The sequence below is a fragment of the Phoenix dactylifera genome, chromosome 12 (genome assembly GCF_051530095.1).
Source record: "Phoenix dactylifera cultivar Ajwa chromosome 12, Ajwa_hap1_PhDact_Kaust_v1.1, whole genome shotgun sequence".
Taxonomy (NCBI): Eukaryota; Viridiplantae; Streptophyta; class Magnoliopsida; order Arecales; family Arecaceae; genus Phoenix; species Phoenix dactylifera.
Genome location: NC_143201.1, coordinates 21,550,001 through 21,577,734, shown reverse-complemented (window position 1 = coordinate 21,577,734; position 27,734 = coordinate 21,550,001). Strand labels below are relative to the sequence as shown.

The 27,734-nt window shown below is 38.1% G+C and overlaps 1 protein-coding gene across 3 annotated transcripts in view; it reads left to right on the top strand.

Moving 5' to 3' along the window:
* Positions 1-26,709, top strand: part of LOC103701851 (uncharacterized) — a 33,477-nt gene extending 6,768 nt beyond the window's left edge. For 2 of the 3 annotated variants that reach the window (XM_008784058.4, XM_039130113.2), the window contains exons 6-14: positions 2,034-2,103; positions 8,671-8,716; positions 8,797-9,046; positions 11,675-11,880; positions 12,014-12,088; positions 16,947-17,016; positions 17,111-17,191; positions 24,722-24,801; positions 26,311-26,709. In XM_008784058.4, the coding sequence (XP_008782280.2) occupies positions 2,034-2,103; positions 8,671-8,716; positions 8,797-9,046; positions 11,675-11,880; positions 12,014-12,088; positions 16,947-17,016; positions 17,111-17,191; positions 24,722-24,801; positions 26,311-26,389 (957 nt within the window). In that variant the 3' untranslated portion in view covers positions 26,390-26,709. The remainder of the gene's footprint in view (positions 1-2,033; positions 2,104-8,670; positions 8,717-8,796; positions 9,047-11,674; positions 11,881-12,013; positions 12,089-16,946; positions 17,017-17,110; positions 17,192-24,721; positions 24,802-26,310) is intronic. The other variant, XM_088709062.1, reaches the window with a different exon arrangement.
* Positions 26,710-27,734: the final 1,025 nt, after the last annotated feature.

The window sequence follows — 27,734 nt, the reverse complement described above, 5'->3', positions numbered from 1 at the left end:
TTGTACCATCTCAATGGTCTACATATTGATATTGAGCTTGATATCAACCAAGGCTGGCACTTTATGGTGGCTATGTGCTTGCCAGTACGTTGTGAATTGGATTTGAGCGTAGCAGTGCAAAATTAATTTAGTGAAATTTTGCAAGGAAATTTGGTATAGATCGAAAGATCAAACAAAGTTCAAAAAAGGATCTGTTTCTGAAATTACAATTTTGTCTAATAAAATGCTAATTAAATTAGAATTTATGAATCTTTTCATCTAATTATATATGAATGTACAAAAAGATGAGAAAACACTTTTAAGTGGGCTAACAATTGTTGATTCCATGTGTGCTCAGTGTGCAAGTAAAGTCCCTTTTGAAATTCATTATTCAATTGAAAAATCATCTTGACATGAGAAGAGCTTTTCTAGTACAAAGGGAGGATTTCAGATATGCTCAAATGTGCATAGAACATTCTTCTTTTAATTGTGCAAAATTTTATGTCATTCAGCAAGAGTCCTTGGAGAACATCATCCTAGAGATATGTATTGTGATTTCATATGTTAATTTCTCTGCTGATATTCTCCACATATCTGGAATTGTGGGTGATAACTCGCCAAAAAGGTGAAGGACTTCTCTGAAATGTCTTTTGTTTTCTCCTCCTCTCTCCTATATTCTCTGATTTCTTCTCTTCAAAGCTTTAAGCCTATCATCATCAGCATCATCCAAGCCTTTTCCCATGCAAATTGAGTTACATAAGGAGCAGAAGCTTTAAGTAGTGAAGACTCGATGGAAGGATTGAGTAGATTTTTTGTAACCGCTGAAGGATTAATTAGATTTTTTGTGACTGCCTGCCAAGTTGGTGTCGACACTTGGAATTTGTGCCAACTTCCTAGCCAAGACAACTTTCAGCAAGAAAGGAATCTGCATTAAAACCTAGATGTCAAACTGGCATGTGGTGATGCTTACTTTGTTCTTTGTGGTTTATGGTCACAAATCAAAAAATGACCCTTTGAAATTGCTACATGTTTGGGAAGAGTTCTAATGAAGAGGGTGGGCAAGAAGGTTTGATATACGCAACTGCTTTCATCTCCAAAGCACTATAAGCTAAGGAGCCAAATTAAATCACAGTCCCATTCTCGAGAATTTTTAAAATGCTAGTTTATGAAAAGTGAACATTCCCTTTTAGCATGTGTTGGCCTGAAGCAAGTAGAATTTGCCCAATTGCCTGGAATCAGCTTGAACCAGCCTAATCTACGAGTTTTAACTAGGCATATGCAGTTCCTTTTATGGACATCTGGATACTAGTTCTGAGGCTAGAATGATATTGACTGGGGAAGGCATAGGTATGCATAGCTCCCAAATCTTTCAATGTTTCAAGTGTTTTTTGTAATTTTTTTAAACTAATGTATTATTTAGAACTATCTTTCATATCAGTGTTGGTCCTTTTATCTCAACCAACCATATGTTAACTGCAAATAACATGCAGTTAGGTCATGGATATCAACATTCACTGCATCTGAAACTAGAAAACAGAATAATATTAAACACCAACAAAAGGATTTCTAGAGTTTCTGACATGCCAATTTTTTTAATGTTACACTTTGTTACTGTTGTATGGTTCTGATCCCAACTTTACAAGGCATGTTATTAAGTCTACATATTTCCAACAAAATTTCCCCAGAAAATTTGGTGCTTGTATAAGCTTCATGCAGATTTATTCCCAGCAACAGATCCTATTCTTCTGTTTTTGCCAAGACAGTCTCTTACAATTTTTTTAATGGATGAAGTTTTTTGTTGAAGAAAATTTTGTTGTTTAATCCCCACATGGCTACTGAATTTTTTCCTCATGTGATAGACTTGCTATCAGTGATTGAGAACAAATTTTTCTTGAACAGTCATATTGAACTAACTTTTTAACTTGATATGCTACTGCTATGCACTATGTTTCAATTATAGAATGTTTATGATCTAGATATATTTATATTGCATCTCTTGCTTTTTGTATACTTTCTGAAACTTATTTGTGCTAAATCAACACTCTATGTCTTAGCACTTTTGGGTTGCGATCTCCATGGTGTTCATGATAGCTGCTACAACATTTACACTTCTTAAGATAAGTGGTAAATTTTTTATCTTTGCTGCAGTTTTGGAAGTTATATTATATGGAACTATTTGAATGTTTTACTTAATATTTCTCCTACTATGTGTTTTCCATTTTTGAAACACAACGATGACATTTTGTGTTTTCATGAACTTTGAAAATATTCATTTGCTCGTGTCCCTTTTCATGCATCTATGATAAGGTCAACTTTGGGCAAAATGATTTGTTATCCTGCTATCGTGCTCATGCTAGCTTGGGTTGCTAATGCGTCGGGCTTGGGCTGGCCCGTCTTAGCGCCAAGCCTAGCCCATTTGATTTAATGCCTGCCTAGGCTTTGTGTAGGCTCACTAAAACAAAAATTGCTAGGCTCAAGCCCAGTTTATTGCCTAATCTAATGTATATATGACCTCCATTTTAAGCACATTCTTTGAGATGCAATACCTACACCCTCCTATGGAACTATCATTTATTATTTATAAATTAATAGCACAAAAAACTTGATGACTGTCCAATCTTGATCAAATGGTGATCAAGCAAGTGACCTTCCATTAGAACCGTTGAATCAAATGGCCAAACCCTGGAGAGAGAGAGGTGCCAAATGCTTGTAGTTGAGAGAAAGAAGATCAATTAGTCAAGTGGGACGAGGAAGCCCCAATCAAGGTGAAGCCTTGGTGGTTCGCCGAAGCCTGAATACGACTGTGTTAGTTGATGAAGAAGATTGGTTACGCCACAATAGCTTCCATACAAAGTGCACCTCGCATGCCAAGGTATGCAACATCATCATAGATGGAGGCAACTGTGAGAATGTCGTTGCAATGCAGATGGTCGCCAAGCTGAAATTGCCTACCAAAGATCATCCCTGTCTCGACAAGTTGCAGTGGCTATGGAATGACAATGAAGTAAAGGTAACAAAGCATTGTTTGGCCCAATTCTCTATTGGAAAATGATATCAAGATGAGGCGTGGTGTAATGTTATTCCTATAGACGCCTATCATATATTGTTAGGACGTTCATGGCAGTATGATCGCAAAGCTATTCATGATGGTTTCAAAAATACTTATACCTTTGAGAAGGATGGTGTGAAGATCACTGTAGTACCCTTGGAGATGGATCATTACCGTAAGCCCCCATCAGAGGCCAGCGCCTTCGCCTCTAAGTTTGAACTCCTCAAGGGATGTAAGGAGCCTACTATTGTGTATACGCTGATCGTGCTAGAAGAGATAGAGGAGTCCATGAAGCTTCCTAGGGCGATCAAGTTGCTCCTCGAAGAGTTTGTTGATGTTGTGCTTGATGATCCTAGCTAGATTGCCTCCTATGAGTGATCCAATATTGCGTCGACCTTGTACCTGGTGCTATCATCCCCAACAAGCCTGCTTATCATATGAGTCCCATGGAGCATGAAGAACTTTAGCATCAAGCGAAAGAGCTTATAGAGAAAGGGCTAGTCTAAGAAAGCATCAGTCCTTATGTTGTGCCAGCATTGTTGGTACCTAAGAAAGATGGATCGTCGTGCATGTGCATCGATAGTCAAGTTGATAACAAGATCATAATCAACTACTGGTTTTTCATCTCCCGACTTGATGATTTGCTTGATCAACTACATCGCCTGATTATTTTCTTTAATATTGATCTCTGAAGCGACTATCATCAGATTTGATTATGCCCAAGTGATGAGTTGAAGACCGCCTTGAAGACTCAAGACGGTCTGTACGAGTGGATGGTCATGCTTTTTGGTCTCTCAAATGCTCTAAGCAAGGTACGTTAAATCGGTACCGGTAGGTGTACCGGACGCCTACCGGACCGGTTTGAATCGGAATCAGTCCGGTATGAACCGGATTTATGTTTCTTTTTTGGTTCCTGTCCGCAGGCGGATGCGCACGGACGTGGTAGAAATTTTTCTTTTTGGTTCACATTCGTGCGCGGACGCGCCAGGGCTTCTGTGGCATTTATGACCCACGCGGGCAGGGCACGGGGGAATTGCACGCGCGGGTGGGGGAATTGCACGCGGGGCGGTTCCCAGCGCGGGAAATCGCGCGAAGCGGAGAACCGCGCGTGGGCGGGCGGGGCACTCTGCCCCGAAGGAGGGCCATGCGCTCTGACACTACAGTGCGCGCACTGTGGTTTAAAATCTACAACGCGTGCGCTGTGATTAAAAAAAATGGTACCGGTGCGAACCGGTCGGTTCGCACCACCGGTACGTGACCGGCATGCAGCCGATATGCATATGTATTGGTCGGTACCGGCTCGGGACGCCCTGAAATCGGTTTTCACGCTGTTCGGGTACCGGTTCCGGGCTGGACTGGTCCGATACAGCCCGAACCGGCCGGTACGGACCAGTTTGGCAGACCATGGCTCCAAGCACTTTCATGCGTCTCATGAATCAAGTCTTTAGGTCATTTATTGGGAGATTTGTTGTGTATATTGATGACATCCTTATCTATAGCAAGAGGAAGGAAGAGCATTTGAGACATCTTCGACAAGTGTTCTAGGCCTTAAGAGAACAAAAGTTGTTCGCCAACTTGAAGAAGTGTTAATTCCTCACCGACAAATTGGTATTTTTCGAAATTATTGTGTCAAGTTGAGGTATTGAAGTGGATCCTAGCAAAATTGACGCTATTACTGGCTAACCTATGCCTAAAATGCTGCATGAGGGAGATCAATTGCGGTGGACTGACAAAACACAACAGAGCTTTGAAGAATTAAAGAGGAGGATTACTAAAGCACCAGTATTAGCACTTCTAAACTTTGATCTAGTCTTCGAAGTTGATTGTGATGTTTTCGGTATTAGTATTGGTGCCGTCCTGAACTAAGAAGGTTGCTCGATTGCTTTTTTTAGTGAGAAGTTGAATGACACTAAGCTCAAGTGTAACAACCCAGGACCTCACCCAAAATGGCTAGCTGGAAGGTATTATTTGGGTTCCTTGATCCTGTATAAGTATCCAAGATTTACCCAGCAAATAACCGATGTGGGACTAAACACACACCCGCACGGATCCTCACATCAAGTACTCAACATTCGACAGAAAATTCTACGCTATCGAACATGCTTTGGATCATTGGAGTTATTATTTACTGCACAAGGAGTTTATTCTCTACTTCAACCATGAGACGCTCAAGCATTTGAATTCCCGACATAAAATTAGCTGCCAGGTGCCATTAGGAGTGAATTCCTTAAAACTTTTTCTTTTCTTCTCAAGTAGAAATCAGGTACCTATAATCGAGTAGCAGATGCTTTGGTTCGACATCATGCACTCCTTTCCACTGTAGTTGAAAATTGTCGGATTATAAGTTGTCAAGGAATTATATGATAAAGATTTAGATTTTGGGGAGATTTGGAAGCCTAATGCTGAAGGTTCGTATCAGCAATGTCATCGTCAAAAGAGATTCATGTTCAAGGGTAACCAATTGTGCGTGTCTTAATATTCATTGTGACAAGTTATTATCTTTGAAGCCTATGATGGTGGACCTGTTGCACATTTTGGATGAGATAAGTTAGTAGCAATTATGAAGAAAAATTTCTATTGGCCAAGGATGGAAAAGGATGCAATGCGTCATATTGAATGGTGTCGAGTTTATCACATTGCCAAATTAGGACTGAATGTCAGACTCCTTGCCATTGCCGATTCTAGAGGCATCGTGGGAGGATGTGAGCATGGATTTCGTTTTGGGCTTACCCAGAACTTAAGGCAACAAGGGTTTAGTCATGATGGTTGTTGATTGATTCTCTAAGATGGCTCACTTTGTGCTCTGCCGACAGATGCATGATGCCTCTTAGATTGCTGGGCTCTACTTTCGTGAGATCGTGCGCCTTTATGACATTCTTAAGACAACCAAATCTGATAGGAACACAAAGTTTATGAGTCACTTTTGGCGAATCTTATGGTGGAAGATAGGTACTCAACTCCAATTTAGCTTAAGCTAGCCATCCCCAGATAGACGGTCAGATTGAATCTATGAATCGAAGTTTGGAAAATTTGTTAAGAAGTTTCGTTGGGAACCATGTGCGATAGTGGGATCTTTTATTGGCCCAAGCTGAATTTGCCTGCAACAATTCGGTGAACCAAGCAACTGGGAAGTGTCTGTCTGAAGTTGTCTGCGCTAGGCAACCTTTGGGTTCGTTAGACCTTGTGCCCCTATCAATGATGCGCCAATTTAGTGGAGATGCTAATGCACAAGCTAAGGAGATCAAGAAGCTAATGAAGAGGTGTGAAAAAGGATTCTTCAACAAACAACGAAATACCAGCTTCATGCCAACAAGCACAGAAAATCTGTCGTCTTCAAAAAAGGTGACCTTGTTTAGGTGTACTTGAGAAAAGAGTGATTTTCTTCCAAGAATGCCAAGTTATCTCCTCGAGCAGACGACCTTTTTAAAGTTTTGAAACTCATCAATGACAATGCTTACAAAATTGAACTTTTTGAAGACTATGGAGCATCTACAACATTTAACGTAGCTGATCTATCGCTTTACTATGAAGACCAGGAAGATCAAGAAAACTTAGACTCGATGGTGTCTTCTTCAACCTAGTATGATGCTAGAGTGCCTAGGATATACATGACACCGCACGGATCATGAGTCTCGGCTGCACGAGTCATGGGTCCCATATGCACAAGTCTCAAAACCCATCACGAGTTTTATCTTGTCATGAAAGTTTGATAGTTAATTTTATGGAGTTCTGATTTTTGTAAACCTTTTTTAAATTTTTTTTGATGTTATTAGAAAAGTTAGTAGGTAGGGTTCTTCGAGTTGGAATAAGACTTGGAATCCCACATTGGAAGGTTAAAAAAAGGAGTCCCCTTGTACTACTTATAAATACCTTCGTTGAAGCTCCTCTTGTAATCCTACTAGAGATACTTAAGATATTGATTTGTGGAGATTCTGGCGGGCTCCTCTTCTAACTACCATCCTCCTGTTCAAATATCTTGCGTCGTACGTGCCATAGGAGGGTTTCTACCTCGCCACAATCAGCTGTATCGACATATTCTTCCTCCTTTGAGTTTTCAGCCCAAGTTCAACACCTCCCCGGTGTCATTGAGACTCGGTTTGAAGCTTAAGGATTGGACTTAGGCTAGGAAAGTAGGCCCGAAGGCTAGGCTAGGTACGAGCCTAAATAAATTGTGTTAATATATGTCTCGGCTCGATCCATGAAAAGGTCTAGTCTAGAGGAAAGAGTGATGGGGGTATGCCTCTTATGCATGGTTTGCCATACCGGATTGTACTGCTTGGTACCGATTTGGTAGCATATTGGTAGTCAACTAATGGTAGCAGGGGGTACCGACTGTCGGTACCATGGACGGACCTGTATCGACACTATATCTAACATTGTATTGGTGAAACTAATACTGTGAACCATGCTCTCAAGCCCTTGACTTTCAACTCTTTGATAACCTAGGGCAACCCGCTTAACCAGATGGCTCCATAAGGTAAACGTGAAGCTAAAAACAACCCGCTTAACCAAATAGTTCCATATGGTAAACTTGAAGCTAAAAACGACTGTAACTAGGAAACTTAAAACTCACTAATATGAATATTCCCTACACAAAGCCAACCATTTGAGGTGGACGGTGAGTTTGGTCAGACCCTAGGATTTTCTAAATCTTACATATCAAGGGCATATTTCAATTTCGATCTTGCATTAGGAAGTGTGTATGTTTGGGTATAAATAAGCTCTCTGTCTATAATTGATATTTTGTTGTACTAGGTAGCTTAACTATAGCTTTGATTCAGTGACCCATCAATGTCATGTTGAAAATTTATCACCTCGTTAACATCTCAACATGAAGGGGTACTGCTACAAGGAGGAAAACTTTTAAAATTTATGAGATCAATACATTGGACCAAGACCACGGTGATGATGACCTTTTGACACTAAGCAAGCCTTACATGATGCGGCAACAGCCTGGAGCTCATTGCCAGCAAGTGGACTAAAGCTGGCCATTTTAATGAGTAGTGCACCTCCACTAGAAATTGTCCATCTTGAAATTGACACCTCACTGGGAAAGAGACTCATCAAATCTGATGATGGATTTAATTTGTTCTTGATTGATGATGCCCAAGCTCCCAAGCTCTCCAGTCCCATCATCATCCTAGTGCTTTGGCTTCTGCATTTTATCCAAACTTGAGTTGGAAAGATTGTGGTAAGAAGACCGGTAGTATAATTAGGGTAGGCATGATAGGCTCCACTCTTGTCACATGGAAGCTTATAGTTATTAACTAGCTCTAGTATAGCAAGGAAGACCTCTTAAGGAAGCCGTTGGCTAACCCAAACATCCTTACATTCAAGATGCCTCCTAGACTAGTGCAGATACCAGTTCTCCACCAAAAGTTTTCTTGTCGAGAACCACTTGAGCATCACCAACATGCGATCCCTTCTGATGATCTCTATGATATGATTATTGTAGTCAAGCATCAATTATTGGTTTATTGATTTATTGATTTATAGATTGCTTCATTTGCTCAAAATTAATGAAACAGGAAATTATGTTTTTTAATTTTCAATATGCCACTTAAAAATAGATCTATTACATTCTTCAATTTTTTTAACATATAATACACATCATAGTAATGGCACTTCATAATGCACTGCAGGTGATGTAGGTGCTTTGGGCTGGTGGGATCTATTTATAAATTTTGGGTAGCATTCATTTGCTTTCCTATAATTAATCGATTCTTTATCGTGTCCATTGCAACCTTCTGACATAGCCCTCTACACAGAATTGCAGAGTGCTTTGCTTTCCTCGTCTGTACAAAGTGGTCTAATCCAATGATTCATAGTCAGCCACATCATGCAGAAGCAAGCTCGTCCTCCACAGCAATTAGATATCATGATTGGAATAGTGGCCTTGTGCTTCCTTCAATCGAGGATCATGACCAGGATAGGTTATGTGGTCTCCAAGACATAGGAGGCCATATAATGAAAATTCCACTTGTAGCTTTCCAGGTTTTGCTATGTATGCGCTTAGAGGTATGTAGACCTGAGGAAGCTATTGCTGTTTATATTAATTATTAAACATTCACAGATGACACTTGCCCATCATACATGGAACAATGATATCACTTTCTTTTATGATGACTTAGGCTTGCTTTCTTCAACTATGTCATGTTATGGTTGTTTATGTAGAAACTTGTTCTTGTTTTGTGAAATTTCATCAGCCATATCTCTTTAGCAGTAAAATTGGGACTTATGATAAAAATCACTTAAAAATATTTATTCAGATGCAAGAAAAAATTACTTTAGAAAATCATGAAAATATTTAAGATTTCTACAGCTTTATCTTGTCTTCAACGAAAATTCTTGTCCTATTGATATGTGGCTTTCTACGTCAAAGTAATTATCAATTACATTTTTTTAAAGATTGACACTGAAAAGGTCATTATTTTGGTCACTTAAGCTAACTTCATGTCTAGAAATGAGATATTATCAGATATCCTGTATTTTGCGTGTATTCATTGAGTCTAGGCAGAATGTAAGCTATCATATGGTAACATGCTGAATAGCGACATATCATTGATTTGAAAAGATAACTAGCATTTTCTATATATTCATAAAGAATTTATTGGGAAAATCTCTCTTTTCTTTCTTATGAAACAAACTTAGATTTCATTTGGCAAGTAGTAGACACATTAACAACAAATGAAGTCCTTGTTAGACTTATCTTGATAACTCAGCATTGAGTTAAATCAACTAAACTAAGCTCATCTTGCTGTAATCCATAACCAGAACACATGATGCATTATGTTGTCAGGCCCAATCATCAGATTAACATTGAACAAGGTTAAATTAAACATTATTCCATTGATGATCATGATCTTCTATCTGTGGCTTTTCTGGCTTCCATAATGTTGGTACTGGCATGGCACCCTTCTACTAATCCTTCAACCCTTTCGTAAATAGTTCTCTAATTCCAGTATCAAGATAATCTAAGTTCGATAATCTATGTGCAGCACATTGTCTTCTGTTAATTTCCATACAATGCATTTTCAAAACATAATAGTTAAATGAGTAAACTACTGCCATTTACTAATGTTCAGTAAATAATTGTTGTTTTTGTTGCCGGCCGGTTCCTAGTTTTGATAAATAACTGATGTAGACATTGGGGAGACTGATGAACCCTAAGATTGTTCTTCAGTCCAATAATCAAATTCTCCAACAAAGAACAAATAATTAAATATGTCTTTGAAACAAGTTAGAAGAGGTTTTAAAGTTGATCAATCCCTTTCGTATAATTTGGCTTGGAATAAGGGCTTGTTTGGAAAATCCAGCAGGATTGAGCTAGATTTTCTTTAGGAATTAGGCCTATTGCTCTGTCCAGCCTATATTCTTCTAAAGGCCCATCCTAATCTTAGGCCTCGTTTGGGGGAGCTGTTGGCAGTAGAGCTTTTGGAAGTAGAGCTTTTAGAAGTAGAGCTTTCTGAAGTAGAGTTTTTATAAAAAAACTGTTTGCTATTTGGTAACTACATTTCTAAAGTGCTGCGCTACTTTAACATGTGTTTGGTAAACAAACTGAGAAAGTACTTTTGGTATGACAAATGACCATAAAGGATATTGCATAGTATTATACAATAAAGTATAATAAAATATAATATGTATTAATACATAAATATATGATATAGTATAATATTACTGTAATGTAATATAATATTATTATAATATAGTAATATAATATTGTATACTATAATATAATAATTTAATATAATATTAAATTATTTAACATAACATATCCATGTATTATAATATAATATAATATTATATTTATAGTATAATACAATAATAAAGATATAAAATATTATAATTATTAGCATAAATTAATTTTTCATAATATAAAATTTTTTTTAGCTAGGTGATAACATTGGTTAAACAATGATTAAAGGGATATTTTGTGTAATTGTTATATTTTATCACGGATATTTTGGTAAAAAAAAAGCTTTTCGACCGGGTCTAAAAGTGCTTTTGCAGAAAGCTCCAAAATGGAGCTTCTCCCAAAAAACTGTTTTTAGCTTTCTGGAAAAGCTAAAACAACTTTCCAAAATTTTTACCAAATATCCCTATTTCATTTAAAAGTATTTTTGGAGGGGCAGAAAGTGCTTTTTGGTCCTTTAAAAGCTTCCCCAAATAGGGCCTTAGCCTAACATCTCATCAGTGGGCCTGTTGGCTCGCATGGCTCGTAGGAAGAAAAAAAAAGAGACCTCCATTGGTCTTTTTTTTCTCCTCACATGATTTTGGCTAGGGAGGTATTGGATTGATTTGGGCTTACTCAAATAGACAGCCCACTCTATGAATCCCATGGAAAATTCAGCCCAACCCTACTAGATTTTTCAAACAGGCTATGAAGAAATTATGCAACAACGCCATAGACTTAGGGTGCGTAGTAGGCCAACATAAGGAGCTAGAGTAGACTATAGTTTTGCAAATTAGGAACACTCCTTAAATGACTGTAAAAATATACAGAAATAAGCATTCCTATTTAAAATGCTGATTATGCACTCCTTATCTGTACATTTTAGCAGTGGACAAGAGTTTGTTATGCTAATCTATTTGTTAGCGTAATCTAAACTAGTAACCAAGTCATGATTATTCTGTTTGTGGTTACAGGGAACACCACCTAGTGCTCAATATATTCCAATTTTGGCTCTTTTCCTGCCAATGTTTCTTTTGCAAGGTGCCGGTGTCCTCTTTGCTATATCAAGATTGGTGCAGAAGCTTGTTCTTTTACTACATAGTGGATCAGTTAGCAATAGATATCTCACAATTTCATCAAGTGCTCATGATTGCTTTGCCTTCCTACATCATGGTTCAAGGTAGTGTTGCTTCATTTGTTATGATAATTACTCAATTATCACTGGACATGCATTGTCTGGAAAAATATTTATAAGGAATTATCATAACAGTTTATTGTTGCATGCTTGCCATATGTTTTACTATGAAACACAGATTGCTGGGTTGGTGGTCTATTGATGAAGGAAGCAAAGAAGAGCAAGCTCGCTTCTTTCATGCTGAAGCCACCAGGTATGCATCGCTGCATCTACATAGTTCTAAATTGTAATTGGAGGTGAACTAATAATAGTTGACAGCAAAAATTCTAATGGGCTTGATTGTAACTTCTTCATAGCCTGTCAATTACAATGTGGAGAATGCCTAATTTGGATGAGATCTTGTGCTTCCAGAACATTTTTGCATCTTCTTAAAGGACTCTAATTTGTAAAACAGTAAGGAAAAAGAAATAGTATGGACTACTTAATAGAAAAAGCCTTTTAGAATAGCAATAGGAATGATTTTTGATGGACCGCACCATGGAGTACTTCTATGGCTAGTACTCGTACAAAGAGAAAAAGGTGAACTCCCTGTTGACCTTAGCTTCTCCAAAAGGTATGTTTTTGACTGAACCTTCTCTAAAGGGTTCCTACTTGGACCAGGATACTCATAGGTTGGCCTAGAACAAGTATCATATGGAATCATGTCATCTTTTCCTTCATCATTTTCCTTCTTTTCTTTTCCTTTTTCTTTAATAAACCCTTTTCTTTGCTGCTTCATCAAATACTGAGCCACAATGATATTGTGGAAAACTGGAATAATATATTGTGGAATTGCTAAGTGAAGATAATCCTAAAACTCTGGAGTTATGAGATGATTTTCTTCTAGGGGTGGTGAAAGTATTGACTATACCACTAATTTAGTTAATGTGGCTATTGGTTGCTCATGTTTATCAATGGTAAGGTGCTTATGAAGCATGCTGAGATTGTGAATGGAAAAGTACATTTGGAAATCTCCAAGTGAAGAAAATGCTAGTATTCGAAGATAGGGGGGTTATTCATTCATAAGGGTGATGAAAGCAGGGTTTGTAGTCTTGATGCTGAACTACATACTATGGTACCGGTAATATACCATACCATATGGAGCTACACCAATACATCAAACAATGTTCTTTTTTGGTTGTTTTCAAGGTTTTTGAGCTTTCTTTATTTAGTTTTGAGTGGAAAATAGGTTTTGAGTTCATTTTTTATGTTTACATATAGTATATTTTAATTTTTTGTGTTACATGCCTAAAGAGTAGTGTAACTACATAATACAAGTTAAATTAACTAAGTATAATGTTAAATTATAAAATATTTATATTAAAAATTTGGAAAAGCAATATACATGCATATGTTTAGTTTCATGTTCAAATACAAATTTTTTGCATAATTTTCCAATATTTTTCAATTTCGACCCGTCCACGGGATGTAATAGAAAAAATGAAAAAAGGAAGTGGGAAATAGTTGTCCTCACCCTTCCACTCTCCGCCCCCCTCTTCCACTGTTTCTCCTCTCTTACCTTGAAATAGAGGGAGAAAAGGGCGTTAGGCCCTTTCTCTCCTACTTATTGAGGCCTTGAATCAGCATGGGCCCCTTACTGGGTTGGATTGCTCGGAATCAAGCGACTTTGGGTAGTTCTTGCTTGGTAAGGACCAGTTCACACCAGCTTGTGCTAAATACCATACTGAGATGACGAACTATTCCATTTTGTGGTCGTTACGGTACAATATACCGACCAAACCGGTGGTTTGGTACGGTATTGTATACCATGGGGGAAGTACTGATTATGTTGACGATTCAGTTAAAGTAAGGTTGCTTTTGGTAAAGATGAAGTAACAAGCAGTGCACAAGATTGGTTGGTTAATGTTAGTTGTCAATCAAGAACTGACCTTATCCTAATTGGGCTCCAATTCTTGGAATTAAAACCAGACCAAGTGGCATTAAACTATATTGAATGATGGCCACCTTGGTTCCTTTTGATTCTCAGATTACCTAGATATATATTTTTTTGAAAAAATCGTTAAAATGATCTGTTCAAGAGGACCCATTAAGAACGAGTAATGATCAGCGTAAATGAACAAGTAATATGTTTTAGATTTTAACTTTGTTATGAATATGTTATCTATCATACATCTTAGGATCCTCTTAGCTTGAGTTAGATTGGTGTACAGAACTCTTGATCTAGAACTTAACTTGCCCTGTCAGGCATACAAAATCACGGAATTGGAGCCTAAATGATTTCTATGCGAGCCCAAACAATAAGACCCAGTGGGCCTGTTTGGTTTGGTTCTCAAGTTGATCTAGGGCAATGTGCAGCCCCAGAAGTAATGTATGGATAGTATGGAAAGCCCTAGTTTCAATGGGAGAATGATGAAATAATGAGATTGTTCGGTACCATTCAGACTTGGCATGGAACTTTTAGAAGAAAATAGTAAAGTCACCTAAATTGTATTAATCGTCATGCTGGTTGCAAGGACCTGTGATTACAAAAAGATTAAACTAGGTGAGTAATATAGTTAAATGCTAGGATTGACAACCTAGTGGAGAAAAGTATTTAAGATGTTGTCTAGTTCATAGATGGTCCTAGTGGGGAGGGGTTCTCAAACATGTTCTTTTCCACAGATGGATTTCATACTCATCTATAGTGTAAAGAAATTCTAGTTCTCGAAGTTCACATAATATGTCATCACATCTCTAAGCAATGACAGAGCCTTGGTTGGAGGTGGGTTATGATCTTTACGAAATTTCAAGTTCTACATAGGCGGTAAAATATCAAAATTTTTGAGCCTGTAATTTAATTTCTATTATCTATTATTTCCATACTTATCCACTATAATCTATATGATTACCAAAAATATCAGGCATAACGGCTCCCTATCAATCTTGAACTTATAAATGGTGGCCTTAATACGTGCTGGTAGGGGTAGCAATATATCAGGTTCATTTGGGTGAAGGTAGGACTGACAACATATGAAAACTTGACCCACACTCAACCCCATCCAAAATCAAGTCGAAACCTTTTGACCCATCGCACCTTGGGTCGATGCTCATGACCCAATTTGACCCATTTAACCCATACCATAGTCTAACTTGCAAGGCTTATTCCTTGACCACAACCTACTATTTCTAACCCAGTCCGTACAACTCATAATGACTCATTTTCAAGATGAATTAAATAACTAGTATTGGGAAAGTCCAATCTCTTAATAAATCCTTGCCAAAGATCATGATTGAACCCTACCTAAACTATTTTAAATAGAATTCTACCCTCATCACTCAAGTTTGGTCAAAGCTTTACCAACTATGGTATGCCGAACTAGCTTGTATTGGCCGGTTCAGCCCTTACCGGACCAGTGGCCTACCGGTATGGTTCCGCCATAGAAATCGGTGCACGCCGGAGCTGAAAAAGAAAGGAAGAAACAGCGAGCGAGCGGGGGTGGAAGGGAGAAGCAGCTGCCGCGGACGCTTGCGGAGGGCCACGGGGGCACGACGAAGGCCGCGAAATTTTTTTTGGAAATTTTTAAGTGAAGTGGGTAAACCTTCTGCCGACTTCACTTAAAAATCTCCAAATTTTTTTTTGCGGCCGCGTCCCCTGTTTCGACCCCACGGCTTTCGCCGCGTCCACGTGGCCTTCGCTGCCCCTCCATGGCCCTTAGTAGGAGTCCGTGGCTCTCCTTCTCCCTCGCTCGCTCGCTGTTTCTCTTCCTCTTCTCAGGCTGGGCTCTTCCGATACGGGCTCGGTACCGAGACGGTACCGAACGAGCTAAACCGGTCCGGTCGCCGACCTGTACGGCTTTCGGTACCGGTTCAGCATACCCTACTACTAACCCATACCCGACCCACTTAAACTTTCACTTGAACAATATGTCCTGTGCTCAAACCCGATCCAAATATGACGTAAACTTTGATTTAAAAAATATGACCTAAACTTTGACTTAAAAAATATGACCTTTGCTCCAATTGAGAAACGCATGATGCAAACCCGATCCAAATAGGATAATGTTGGGTTAGGTTTCCGAGTTGGGGTCATATTTTTCCATCCCTGCTCCTTGGTATTTGCGAGCCAAGTTTGAACTGCATGTATGCATGACATTGGGTGGATCATGCTTGAATTGGGGGTATGAATTGATGAGTGCTGAGGGGGACAATTATGAACATTTTTTTTCAGTTTTTTTAATCATGGGAAAGTGCTTTATACCAAGGTTTTAACTATCATGGGTTGGAAAAGTCTCGGTTTTTTCATGGAATGGGGTGCCCCACATTTGAACATTTAAGAGTCAGGATGGTGGATGTTCCACCCCATCCCTGTTCATTTCTTGACTTGTCTTGTTTTAACTCTAGGGATTGTGGCTTGTCCCAACACTCAGAATGGTGGGATTCCCTGCTGGTCTACCGCTAGTTAAAACCTTCCTACTTTATAGCTATCCAACTAGGTACCAAGCAATTGGGGCTCAATCCAGCATTATACAGGCAATTTGCACCTGGTTGGCAGATAATGGGGCATAGGAAGGCTCCTTGTATTTTAAAACCTTGGTCTCATGGACCAAAGTATATTTCTCAGACCACATACGTGTGGGCCCTACCATCCTAAAACTAGGCTACTTCATGCAATCATGCTATTTGGTACTCGATCATGCCATACATGTTTATGCCCATACCGATAAAAATTGTGTCTATTTTATCTCCTTAACATACATCCATGTATAATTTATGCTTAATTTTCTGTTGATTCCCTAAAGCACCATCACAAGGATTCAATTCCAAAACTAGCTTCATTTCATGGCAATGTCTCATACATGCTTGACTATTAGTTGATAGATGAATTTCATTGTTTTTGATACTGAAATTTGTCAACCTCCCCCAAACCCCCCACCGAGAAAAGAATCCTGGATTTGTCTCTCTCTAGGTCCATTGCCAATGCCAATATCGGGCAATATAGAAATTTATTCTTTTATTTTCTTTACTTTTTATTGGGGAGGGCCAGTCATGATCTCTGTGGATCTACAGATTATGTAATCCCAGAGCCACTTGTAGTTAGTGTCTCTCTGATGTTTATTCAATGCGGTATGCAGTTATAACACTTTCTGTGGTTACCCACCTGAGGTGGTGAAGAAAATGCCTAAGAAGGATCTTGCTGAAGAGGTGCATATCTACACTTACCATTGTGTTATTTTGATATACTACATTCTTTTCAAAAACTTATTTTATTTTTATTTCCACTATTTCTTTAAATAAGGTTTGGAGATTACAAGCAGCTTTGGGAGAACAATCTGAAATCACAAAGTATAGCCAGCAAGAGTATGAAAGGCTCCAACATGTAATGCTTCTTAGCCTGACTTAAAAGTTTATGGAATTAATTACTATTCACTGCTATGGAATCTGATCTGCTGTAGTCCCCTTGTATCATAGAATTTGGAAAGCTATTTTGTTTTCAAGTTCTGATTGAACAAGGTCACATAAAACCAAAAGTGAACGAGTTTTATGAAAACATTTGTTTATTTTCTTTAAACTGAAAACGTGTTTTTTTTTGGGAAAAATTAACTGGCTATAAATTTTAAATATGAATTTAGGAATGACCACTCTCCCCTTGCTTTCATAAAACTTGTTCCATGGATTATACAATGTTTCCTTAATGAGACTGATTGATAATTAAACAGCCCCTAAAAAAATTATTTCTTGCCGTTCTGTGTTTTTTTCGTTAGCGTATGGATATCTTAGCATACTGTCCATTTCCCTTGAGTGCTCTATTAGCTTGATTATTTTTCAATGGACTTTTTACATGCATTGATCTTCTTGCATTTGATCTCACACAGTTTCCTTCATCAGACTAATCTAATGTCTTTCTGAGGCTTTTCTATTATTTAAAATGAGGCCCTAATGATATTAACCACTAAAATGGGTAAATATTTGATATTAGCTTCCAATATGGAAGAATTGCTCTTTTAACACTCAACTTACAAATTCCAGTCTAGATATGGGCTATAAAAACGTCCGATTTAAGACATCCATATAGAGATATGCTCAAACATGTTAAACTCTGGTGGATTTCTAGTGGCGAAAAGATATTTATCCGGAAGATTTGAATGGATACGTGAGAAAATATAATATAGATTTTCAAAGGGTGAATGGAGGTTGCAGTTTCGGAGATAGAAGCAAGGAAGGAAATTGCATTTTGGAGTTCACGATGGCATACGACCTAGTATTTGCTAATACTTTCTTTAAAAAAAAGGACTCTCACTTGATAACTTCTAAAAGTAGGCAGAATACTAGTTAAATAGATTTCTTCTTTACTAGAAAGACTAATCGAGTTTTGTGTAAAGATTGTAAAGTTATACGGGGTGAGAATTTACCTTCCAACATAAATTGATACTTTTGGATATGTGTATTAGGAAATGAAAGAGAAGGGCTAAAGAAAATAAGAACCTGAAGATTGGGAGGTGGAATTTGTGAGGAGAGAAACAAATGGCTTTTAAGGATAGAATGCTTAAAGAAGGTAAGTGGGATTTAGATGGGAAAATCAATGCCATGTAGGAGATTGCTAACAGTATCAAGAAAGTGGCTATGGAGGTATTAGGAGTATTGAAAGAAAAATAGTTATCCAGTAAGACAACTTAGTGGTAGAATAAGATAGTTCGATTGGCGATTGAGGCTAAGAAAATGCTATAGAAGACTACCTAAATGTAGGAATAGAGAAGTATTTGAAAGCTATAAGGTGGCTAAGAAAAAAAAAGCTAAGAAGACGATATGAGTGGCTAGATTCAAAGCATATGAAGAGTTATATCGCAAGAAACTAAGGAGGGAGAAAGATAATGATAAGATTGCAAGACTATGAGAGACAAACTAGAGATTTGACTTCAGTTAAATACATCAAAGATGGAAATACAAAAAAATTGATCAAGGAAGACAAGATCAAAGGAAGATGGAGGCGTTATTTGATAAGCTATTCAATGAAAGTCATGTAAACAATTTAGAATGTCTTATTAGTTCCATGGAGGATGGAAATGTTATGTGTACATGTAAAAGTAGAGCATCTGAGGTAAAGGGAGGTTGTGAAAAAAATGAAAATAGGAAAAGTGGTTGGTCCTAATTGAATTTCGATTGAGCTTTGGAAGTATTTAGGTGATGTAGGAGTAACTTGTTTGATTAATCTGTTTAATAAGATTTTAAAGTCTAAGAAGATGCCAGATGGATGAAGGAAGAGTGCTATATTACCGATTTGAAGAATAAGGTGATGCTCAAAATTATTCTAACTATCGTGGTATTAAACTCATGAGCCATTTTATAAAATTTTTGGAGAGAATGATTGAGCATAGATTGAGGTGTGATACAAAATATCGAAAAACCAATTTAATTTTATGCATAGAAGGTCGACTTTGGAAGCTAGCATAGAAGGTCGACTTCAGAGACTATTTTTCTCTTTCGAAGGTTAATAGAGAAATACAGAGAAAGGAGACAAGATCTTCATATGATTTTCATTGATTTAGAGAACACATGTGATAATGTTCTCTCTTTGCTGTTGAGATGGGATCACAAGCTAGTGGCAAAGCTGGGGTAGTTGCGCAGGTGCTTCACCCGCATTGAATTAGCCTGAAATAGGATGATCGAAGGAAGATGATAAAAGTAGCATGGGTCTAGTTATCTTGATCATCAAGGATTTTCGTTATTATCACTCTGTCCATTCGAAAGATGGATTGGATAGGATAGGGTGTAGCTAGGGCTATGATTGAAGCAATCTATTATTGTTATTGCTACTCCTAAGGGTAGAGTCCTTTTGGTAAACTATGAGCGAGGAAAAGTAATGATAAAGATAATTAAAGATAAATTGAATTCATTGATATGTTGAATGGTGCTCTACTTTTAGCATTACAATATGATATTTATTAGCGACCCTCATTAACTACCTTGATACTTGTCCTTGCCATTGCGTGCCATATGGGCTGCTATTGCAAAGAGTGGTAGGTAGTGCTACCACTCCACTCACATTCTGGTTAGTGGCAAGATGGGTGCCATCAATTAGTTCTGCCTCTTGTCTTTGCTAGTATGCCACATGGTACACTATTCCCATGCATGGTAGGTAGCGCCACTATTCTTCTCTTCTCACTTTTTGGGCAGGTCGACTATCCTCCCATGTCATGGATATGGCAATGATCATCCTTGGATTCTGCTCTTTAGTATTCTAATCCTGGGCCGATAGCCCTTATTTTTCTTGGTCTATACCACAATCACTCGGCCTATACCCTTGATATTTTGGTCTATCCTCTTAACCTGCACAACCTACTTGAAGATCTATTACTCGATCTATTTTGGAGGTTGAGAGAGGGCTCGAATGAGTGAGGGTTTTCGAGCCCTCTCTCCCCCTCCCTTTCCCTCTCCCTCTCGCTCACTTTCCCTCTCTCTCCTCTCTCTCCCCCTTCCTTGCCGGCTTTCTCTCTATCGGTACGGCTCGGAACAGCACAACACGCCAGGCAACCAATATGGGTCTCGGTACGAATACAACCGAACTTGGTTCAAAGGGATTTCCTTAGAGCTTAATTATATAGTCGGTGACAATTTCTCTATACAACATATACCACAGGACTAGTGTATTATATGTACACCACTATATCATCCCCCATGAATATTTCATGCATTTTTGCAACTAGAACTTAGTTGTGTGACTAATTATCACTTCGTGTACCTGGCTGGATTCATGAATTTATGCTATTACGATATCCATGTTTCAGATTTTACGAAAGGGGTAAGGGACACCTCTTTAAGTTTCTTCATTATGAAGCCACTTGTTGCCCGACTTTAGCTATCTAGAGAGTTTTCGATTTTGTTAAAAATATAAGGAATTAATTGAAATTTTCCCCATTTATACCTCCTCAAAATAAGTCAATGTTCAAGGAAATTTGAGCTATGGAACCAAGAAATAGTGCAAGTAATAATTTTTGATGCTCATTTCTTATGTGGAGCCTACTATCAGGAGTTCAAGAAGTTATTCTGCTTTTCCCCCGAATATGATATAAGAGAAGATTTTCTCTTCAAGTCTAGAATATGGTGCTTGTAGATGTGCATTGATGGACTGGTTTTAAAGGGGAAACAGATTAAATAAGGACTAGATAGAGTGGCTTTTATGGAGTCCATTGCAAGAAAGGAGGGTTTCCATGGAGCCCTCTACAATCTAGCGAAAAGCTAACAAAAAAGTTTGACCCAGAACTTTTGAAGTGGTGCCTAAACAAAGGTTCCCTAACACCAAGATTTCTAGAGATCCACTTATGACATAAAAACTTGAATTCTTATTAGTTATTACTTAATTTGACTCAAATTTAACTTGCAGATGCTTTTAAGAGTTGTCCGTTAATTTAACTTGAAGCCAACCCTATCACCATGAAGCTCTTCCTGACATAATTTTAATTCTAGAGCAACACTTGGCCTACCACTAGATGGACCCAATGATACTCCCATGTGATCCAATTTGTTTATTTGGTTGGTTGGAGCCCTTCAAACTTCATTGCATTGTGTAACTGTTAGATTTGTCCAAGTTGCCAAATAAGTTTTTTTCCCCGGATGTTGATTTTCTGAAGTGTGGTGGTGTTGTATGGGTAGCCACATGCTCTTTAAGACAATAAATTACCCCCACCATCCACCAAGATATCACAAGTTTGTCTTATGATGCGCATGGATCTAGAATACCCAAAGAGCACCCAAAGAGCATCGCAAGTCATAAATCCTCCAGTGTCTATAGGATGTAGGCTGCTAGTTGTTGTCAATTTGAAAAGAGGTGTCTAATGCAGGGGTTCAGTCAAAAATTCTAACTTTTGCTGAAGTGGATTCTGATTCTTGGAAATAAAGATAGAAATAATTAGAGAAAAATAAAAGAAATAAAGAGAAAAGGGAAGTGATATAGTGGAGGAGTTAGAAAAGAAAAGGCAAAGAAAAAAAGAAGGGGAAAGAGGAGGGAATTAGGTAGAGAAGAAAAGGACATGGTGGTGCGGGGCAAAAGGGTATAGAGAAGGAAAGCAAGGAGGTAAAGGTAAAGGAAAGAGAGTTTGGGTGAAAAGGAGAAGAGGGTTGTCAAGTGAGGTAGAAAGGAATGAAAGGGAGAAACTAGCGTCAAAGAGAAGGATCACGAAAATGGTTGAAAAGATGATGTCTGATGGGACAGTGATGTTTCATGTTCTCTACTATGTTAGATAGCTCTTAATTAGGTGTGTGGTTTTCTGCCAAGGAGTAGGGTTGTAAATGAGACGAACATGAATAAGCTAGACTTAGCTCGGTTTGGTTTGAAAATAGCTCATGCTTAACTTGAACTTGGCTTGAGATATGAAATCCAGCTCAAGGTCAGTTCTTTTCCTACTGAGCCAGCTGAAACTTGGATCGACTAGGCTTGAATGGGATATGGCCCAAAGGATGAGGTTCCCTGCTGGGGAAGCTACAAGGGACAGCCAGCAGAGGAGCTGGAGGGACAGTAGTAAAATAAGAAGAATGGTGAAAAAGAGGTCAGCCATTGCTGCTAAATCTGCGAGTCAATGCTGATAGAGAGAGAAGAGAAGAGGTGAGGAAGAGGACTGGCTTTGCTAAATCTTGAAATTGCCACCGTAGCCACTTTTAGTTATCACAATCAGAGAGGAGGAAGAAGAGAGCTGAGGAGCGGGTCACTCATTTTAGAGAATTAGGGGTCGCTTTGGTCTTCTTTATCTTAAAGCCTTAGGCTCATGTCAGCTTCTTGATTTAATGGCTGAGATGATTACTCTCTTCCACATCTATGGATACTCCTTTTCTAATTAAATCCACACCTCTTGGTTTCAGTTTTTAAGAAAGAAAAGACAGAATAGCAAAGATGGGAGTGCACTATGAAGTTACATAAACATTAAATTTATAATTAAATAGGTTTAAGAAGGTAAAAAAAATATTTTTACATTTAAACAATGAATTATAATATATATTCATCCTTATGTTTTTTATCTATATATTTATTTCGAGCTATTTTGAGCTGAGAAGGAGCAAGCTGCACTTAGCTCGTGTTCAGCTTGTTTGTATATTGAACTCAAATGCTTGTCTTATGTCTGGCTCCCTTATCAATTGATCCAGCCCATCTTTAGCTGAATTTTATGTCAGAGAGGAGCAACTCGCCAACAGCGCACTAATTTGACAGCTCTAGCTACCAGTCAGGTCCATTCAACCCCAAATTCTCAGGACACGGAGTAAGCCAAAATGGATTGAGAAATTGCATACAGTATGTAGACACATCTTGAAACAATGACAGCGATAACCATCGAACCTTATCCCAACTATTTGGGTCTTTTTTTTTCTTTTTTTTCTCTCTTTCTTTTTTCTTTTTCTCCTGTTTGACATGCCTTTTATTACTGGCTGTTGATCTACTGTCAAGCCTCCAATTTTTCTGTCTGGACTTGGGACAGGTACCTGTGGTGTTCATCCTGAAAATACCATGCAAAACAATTAAATACCATTGCATAAACACACGATTACACTAGTACTAAAACCATTAAACCACAACTATTTGAATTGGGAATGGGTGCAAAAATAGATTCTGGTGTCAGATTATATATCTTGAAGATACATGGAAGTCCTAGTACGTCAAGTAGAAATATGTGACACTGAGAAATAAAGATGCATGCAATAATGAAAATTAAAAGTAATAGATCTATTATTTGTAAAATAATGAACATTAAAAGTAATAGATCTCTTAATAGCTTTACAAATACCTAGTCATTTTTTTATGAATAATCCCCTTCAAAATAGTGCTAAAAAAGAGAAACAAGAGACGGTGAAATGACCAAAAGTCCGAGTTTATCAATCAACAAAAAAAATCTTGATTTGTTTGTTGACAGTATCAAATTTTGTCTGTTAAATTCTGCTTCCTTTTATAACATGCTATGCCAAAACATGAGTTGAAAATTTTTCATCATTGATTGCATATTTGAATTTAGTAAAGGAAGATTTCGTGTTAAGGCATGCACAACATGTTTCTGTGGAAATTAATAGAGTTGATGCTCATCTCATACCAGTGCCGGTATGGATGTTCTTCTCATTAAATACCTGACTTCACCTATTCATGATGTGCAAAATTGTTTAGATGTATTATGGAACATTGATGCTGAATGTGTTGGTCAATTTGAAAGTACAACTACAATATATGGTGGTTCAATCATAGTATATAATCCCTGGAAAATATTTACACGTGTGTTTTGGTAAGGAATCACATACTGAACCAATAATTTATGTATCACTTATGTTTAGATTCATTATTTCAAGGATAGAATACTTTTGATTAACATGGCTCCAGTATACGAGACAATATCTGGCACAGTAATGTAATTCAATCTTTTATGAATGAAAGTCATCTACATACATAGATCAACGTATTAGGGCATCAAATAAATTGCATAGGATGCCCTTATTTTGGGCCATGGCCTATGTTTTGAATCTTGTCAACTTGCATTTATGATGTCGTAAGATAATCCATGTCATTTAAATATCGAGGTGACTATGGTTCAGTATATGACAACACCATGATGAATAATTAAGTTTTCTGATTCTTATTTTCCTGTGATTGAATTATGGAGTGACGTTCTTTACCTTTTCATGGTATGTTCTACTTTCCTACTGCAGATATCCTTTCGAAGTTGCTTGCTTTTTAGTTTTTGAGAAGTTGTCCAGTCTTCCTGGTTACTTTGCGTTATGTTGCTGAAGCCAACCCATTTTTGTTTAGTTCCTTTATTTTTCTTCCTTCTGTTTAGTTAAAATCTTGACCTTGCACCATTTATTACGCAATCTTCTCTGCTAAATTCCTAGAATTTTGTCTCTGAGACTGTGGTGCTTATGAATTCTTGTCACTTGTCAGGAAAAGATCCTGTGTAGGGTTTGCTTTGAGGGAGAAATATGCATGGTCCTCCTTCCTTGCCGGCACCGCACTCTTTGCAAGTATGTTCATGTGCTTTAATCTGCCATATATCACGTTTCTTTTTGCATTTGCCTGTGTGGTCTTTAGGGCTAGAAATGGGTTGCTGTTGCCTCAAGGCCTATTAGGCTGGGCCTTACACAAGATAGTCATCTAGAGTACATCTGGACTTTGCTTTAGTATTTGAGGATGGAAATAGATGCAACTCGGGTATGGAATGGTTGTAGCCTGCCCTACCCTACCTTACCCTAGTTAGAGGTCCAATCAATCAAAAATTTTAAATATCTATGTATTATATGATACTAAATAAATTGATATATATTATATTTCCTGTGTTAGAATAATTTTGATTACCTAAAATTCCTACGTCGAACTTCCGTACTCCCATTTTTATCATTATGACTCTCTCTCTCCCTTTTTTTTGATCAGTCGATTTTTCTCTCCACTCCAGCTATCTTTACATCAATTGGGATGGCAGACCGCGTGCTTGGATCCTATTCCGTTCTTTCTCCTCTCTTCTTGCCACTCACTTCTCTCTTATCCCCTCTTGCTATCTGGCAACCTGTGGCTTTAGCAAATCTCACTCTAGCACCATGCTAGCAACCTCAATGGCCTTGAGAAACCATGTTCCTGGGAGAACTTTGTAGATTCTCATGATGTTAAACCCTATGGTCTTCTCAGATCTTGCCCTGGTAATTTCTACAGCTTTGACAACCCACCTACAAGTTATATATATCAAAGAAAACCACAATATACCCCTTTGAAATGGTTGGGTTTGCTCTATGAACTTTGGACATAGATAAGGGACAACATGTCAACATCCACAAACTCAGTCATCCAGTCAACTTCAAATATATAAATTGCAATATATACTCCATACAATAACGTTAACACCATGAACTTTAAAAGCAACCATAATGTCTATCATTAAAATGTCAACATTCATCAAAACAAGGAAAAGAACAAGAGAATAAAGAAACCTCTCTCTTATCCTGGAGGTATTCAAAAAAAATTATTCCAGGTACAAAGACTTATCCAGGGTTTTTTCTTGAAGGAAAATGCTTTAGGGACCAACCTTGGTATGAAATAAAGGGATCCATTGCCATGCATCATGCAGTACTGATGCTTGACACAACTCCACTGCGTATCAAACCAACTCCATGAATTGCAGTGATCCCCTTGTGCTGATGATGCCCCTCCCCAACGAAAAAAAAACCCAGCAACATCAATGCCCCACCCCGAACTAAAAGAAAAAAAGAAAGAAAAGAAAATCCACTGGAGTTGGACCGGAGCATTATGCTTCATTAAATTATTCCTATAGGGTAGTTAAAATAAGTATTTGATATGTGTTTTAGCCATATCCAACAAATGTTGGTATCCGATTTGCATATAGTATGGTTGTCTTTGGAACCACACCTCACCCAGACTTGACCCTTTTCCAGTTCTGTGGTCTGCTAATTTGTGTACAAATTGAAACTGAGACTCATGAATTTGGTTGTAATCCTAAATTGTCTTTTGTTGATATCATGCAGGCCTTGCTCTGAGAGGTGTAAGAAATGCCCTATATGCCGTGTCTCCATCGAGGAACGCATGCTTGTATATGAGGTATAAGCTTGACTAACCTGTCAAAACAAGGTGATAGAAATGTATAGGTTTTTTCTTTTACGGCTGTCTGTGTGGGGTCTCTCTCTCCCTCTCTGTGTGCCCGCGTGCTTTTTCTGATATTATGTACAAATTTGAACATTTGAAAATGATTGAGATCCAACTCAATTGCTGAATGGTGCATCCATGCAGCCTAAACTTGCTTGTAATATCTGTCGAAAGCAACTAGGTGGCTGGTGAAACACAGTGGCTGTTCCAATTTGTTTTCTTTCCATGTAAAACGATGCTTATAGGTTTGAATTTAGTTATGAAATGACCTTTTTTTTTCTCGTGTCCGTTTACAAATATTTATGCTGTCCAATTTCCCGGTGTCCTCAAAATATGCCCTTTTGAGTTTGGAACCCAATGGTTTGATGATCCAATTGCTTTTCTGTTTTCCTCTGCTTGTTTAGGCATCTCGGTATTACCGAGACTCCTCCCCTCATCCCCCTCCGTGGGACATTTAAAGCAAGATGGCAAGGCTGTGCTGCGAATTAGCATTGGTGCATTCCTTTTCCCCCCTCTTTTCCAGCCACCATTTCACCTGTCTCATTTTCCGAGCACCATACTAACATCGTACAAGGATGTCCTCGATGTCTTGCTGTACTGAATGTTTCTTAATATCGACGCCAAATCAAATTCAACAGGTAAGGACCGATGCTATGTTTTCGTAGGGGTAATTTTCTGAAGTAATTTTTGCTCCCTGGTTGGCAACTTAATATTCCAACACAAAATTTCTGTTTGTAAGGTCGCATTGAGATGAGTCTATGAAATACGATCTTGCAGCGACCTAATTTTCCAAGAATGCTATCCTTTGTATTATAAAGCAGACAGCAGCAGGTTTTTAGTCTTGCTCTTGCAGTGAAAGCCAACCGCGCAAAATTCACGTTAATGTTGAAAGCAAACCCCAGTTCCATGCCATTTTATTGCGGTACTAGCAATTGGTGAAAATGTGCTTTAGGAGAAAAATCACAAGAGTAGGCATTGCGAAGGGACGCGCAAACCATTTGTTCATCGGAATAATATTTAGGATTTGGTATGAAAAGCAACCTTTGTTTGTTAGTTGTAAGATCATTTGAATCTCATGCTCTAACCAACTAATGATGGTTATCAGCACTGCCCTCAGCCTCAGCCTTGGCACTCGGGCACGCAAACTTGGGTATTAACTCCAAGGACGTCACCAAATTAAACTAGCAACGCTGCTATTGTGTCTGCGTGTCATTCATATTACCGCACCACATGCCAGGGATCTTCATACACTATTCAGAGGGGATCCAGCTTGGTAGATTGATATAGGATGAATTTGAAAGATGTG